The sequence below is a fragment of the Callorhinus ursinus genome, unplaced genomic scaffold, assembly GCF_003265705.2.
Source record: "Callorhinus ursinus isolate GAN/ISIS: 27379988/994484 unplaced genomic scaffold, GSC_fseal_2.0 scaffold4185, whole genome shotgun sequence".
Classification (NCBI taxonomy): Eukaryota; Metazoa; Chordata; class Mammalia; order Carnivora; family Otariidae; genus Callorhinus; species Callorhinus ursinus.
In genome coordinates, this window is record NW_027401239.1 from 1,089 (window position 1) to 4,422 (window position 3,334).

Below are 3,334 nucleotides of genomic sequence, written 5' to 3' on the forward strand. Positions count from 1 at the left end.
AGGACCCAAATCCCTGTCACATATGAGATGTTGGCTGGTACTGGAGCTTATTATGAAGTGGGTAACCAAATACATTTCCCTGAGATTGCCTATGTTCAAATCAATGAGGCTGTTTTGACTGCATGGAAAAAGTTACCGACCACTGGCACAAGGACAGAGGAATTATCTAAAATAAGACAGGGGCCCGATGAACGCTATCAAGATTTTGTTTCACGGCTTTTGCAAGCTGTAAGTAGGATTGTTGTAGATGGGGAGGCAGGAACTATTATAGTGAAGCAGCTAGCCTTTGAGAATGCCAATTCATGTCAGGCGGCTATAAGGCCTTGGAAGTCCACGGGCACCCTTGAGGATTTTTTTTGCGGCTGTGTGCAGACATTGGTCCCAGTTATGTACAAGGGGTGACTTTAGCAGCGGCCCTTCGAGGAATTCCTCCGCAGCAGCTGCATACACAACTTCTTAAAAAACAAAAGGGAAAGTCCCCAATGAATTCTAAAGCTCGCATGCCCTGCTTTCTATGCGGGGAACTTGGACACTTTCGTAATGAATGCCCTAAGGGCTCAAGACAAGCCCCATCTTTCAACTTTCCCTCGGGGAACCCCCCCAATAAGCCACAGCCACCTTCTGTGTGTCCCAGGTGTATGCGGGGACGGCACTGGGCTAATGAGTGTCGATCAAAAACTGACCGCTTTGGCCGCCCCCTACAGCAGGGAAACTCCCAACAGGGCTTCCCGCAGCCCCACCAAACAATAGCGGCAATGCTCTCCCCCCCATCTCTGAGGTCAGAGCCAACACGGCAGACCTCCCTGGGATTGAATCCCTTCACCGAGGCACCCCAGCCAGTGCAGGATTAGATCTGGCCCCAAATAGTTCTGTTTATTTAGAAGCTGGCATGCCCCCTCAACCAATAAGTACAGGAATATGGGGACCTCTCCCCCCAAACACATGGGGCTTATTATTAAGTAGATCTAGTTGGACCCTGAAGGGCTTAATAGTATATCCAGGATTTTGTGCAAATTTTCACATCACTCATACAACAGGTATTCCTTATAATTCTCAAGATCAGGCCATTGTCGAAAGAGCCCATTCCACCCTCAAAATGTACCTCAAAAAACTAAAAGAGGGGGAAATACTACAGGGGAAAATAAAATATTCACCTCACTTATACCTTTCATTAGTACTCTTTGTTTTAAATTTTTTGAATGTTGACTCGGTTGGCCGCACTGCCGCCGAACGTTTTTGGCAGCCTGAGCAGGCTCCCCTCCTCTATGCAAAGTGGCGTGACCCCGCCACCGTGGAGTGGAGGGGACCTGACCCGGTCCTACGCCAGGGCCGAGGATGCGCTTGTATCTTTCCCCAGGATGAGGAGACGCCACGCTGGCTCCCGCTCCGATGCGTCCGCATTGTCCGTGATGGTTTGCAGAATGAGGCGGCTCCAGATCCGCTCCGGGAGGACGAGGAGACGCCCCGCCTCGGATCAGAGGAAAATAATATGCGGAGACATCAAAGCCCTGACCGCTCGAGCTGAGGCCACCGTGCGTGAGTCGGGCCAGCCAGTCACGGCTGTTGCCCTTTTCCTTGCCATGCTATCACTTTTAACCCTTGACTCTGCCCAGGCCTCTTCTTACTGGGCTTTTGTCCCGGACCCTCCTACCGCGAGGGCAGTCACCTGGAAGGATCCCTCACCCAGGGTGTTTACTAACTTCACAGACATTTTTGATGGGCCTGAGATTTCCGGCCTCACTCATGCTGTGGCGCCTTTTAACTGGACCAGCCTGGCTTCTGCCCCCCCCATTTGTTTCCAGGCCATCGATGGCCCTGAGGCGCCCCATTATGGATGCGTGGTCACTTCACCAGTCTCCCGAAGAATCCGCTCTTGGTTTGGAACTGAGCCACCCAGAGGAGACACTTTGACACCTCATGTAATGGTGGAAAAATTGGGACATCAACGAGGTTGTCCTTCAACATCGACGGCCCCTGCCTGTTGGCCGTTTCGGACCCGCTTCCAGATCCCTTGAGACCCCATACCTTGACTATCCCCTCTGTAAATCTGACCTAACGTGAAAAACCTATGGACCCTCTTGGAAAACCTGCGTTCATCACAACCCAGAGATTGTGACTCCCCATGGCATACCTGACACTTATATAATTGACTGGTCAAAAGACAGGGATCTCCCTTTGCGCCGCTCCCCCCCGCCTTCAGGATATGGGCCATACGACCACAATAATTCTGCTCCCGGGGGACTGCTATCACTGGGGAGGATGAGACACCCGGACTTATGGAAAATTGTTGCGGCCATGAGAGATGTTAAAGCTAATTCATCTCTTTTCCCTGGTTTCCCCACGGGCCCATTGACCTTTCAAATTCGGGCATGTCTTTCCCCACCGTTTCTGTTTGTAGTGGGGGACGGATCTGTGGTGCCCGAGATTAGGGCCAATAGAACCCTTTACAAAATAACTTGTGAGGAATGTTATCTCACCAACTGTTTGCCTTTACCCGGTGCCCCAAATCCAACAAAGATGGTTTTTCTAGCCATACAGCCCCCTTATCTAATGATGCCTGTAGAGGTGGGGGGGCCCTGGTATAGAGATTATGGCTACCAATTTGCACAAGAACTGGAAGGCCTACTTAGTCGGGGGCGACGTTTCCTAGGCCTCCTGATAGCCGGCATCACTGCCTTGGTGTCTTTGATAGCATCAGCTACTGTTTCCACGGTGGCGCTGTCCCAGGGCATACATACGGCCTCCCATGTAAATAGCTTAGCCCATAATGTCTCCCAGACCCTTGCTACACAAGGAAGTATAGATAGAAAAATTTTGGCTCGCCTAGATGGTTTAGAGCAGGCGGTCGAATATTTGGGCACCCAATATTCATTGTTACATACTCGTTTGTCCTTTGTGTGCCACGGAGGGTATGGTTCCATTTGTGTGACCCCCCTGAAAGCTGACAATGTCTCCTGGGAAACGGTGCAGAGGCACTTGCAAGGTATCTGGCATGAGACAAATGTAAGCCTAGATCTGTTTCAATTGCAAGAACAAATAAACAATATAGCCTCCTCCCATCTGCATGTAGTCACCCCCAGAGACATGGCACAATCCTTTCTACAAAAGCTACAGGGGTTTAACCCCTTTAATATCCTCCAACATTCCTTCTGGATTATGTGTGCTCTGGTTGTAGGGGTAACCTTATTACTCTGCTTATGGTGTGCTTGGAGTCGCTGTCTGTTTGCTTTCATGGCTAGTACCCAAGCAAAGGTACACATGTTGCGTTTAAAGATAAAAGGGGGATATGTCGGGAGCCATGAGCAACAAGGGGGTTAATCAGGTAGAGCAAAGG

The 3,334-nt window shown here is 50.4% G+C and overlaps 1 protein-coding gene across 1 annotated transcript; it reads left to right on the forward strand.

Moving 5' to 3' along the window:
* Positions 1–1,935: 1,935 nt before the first annotated feature.
* LOC141372270 (endogenous retrovirus group K member 13-1 Env polyprotein-like) lies at positions 1,936–3,318 on the forward strand (the record flags this gene model as incomplete). Its single annotated transcript, XM_073890782.1, is given in 1 exon segment — positions 1,936–3,318. A coding segment is annotated over 1 exon segment (1,383 nt), but the record flags the coding sequence as incomplete, so codon positions are not given.
* Between the last annotated feature and the right edge of the window lie 16 nt (positions 3,319–3,334).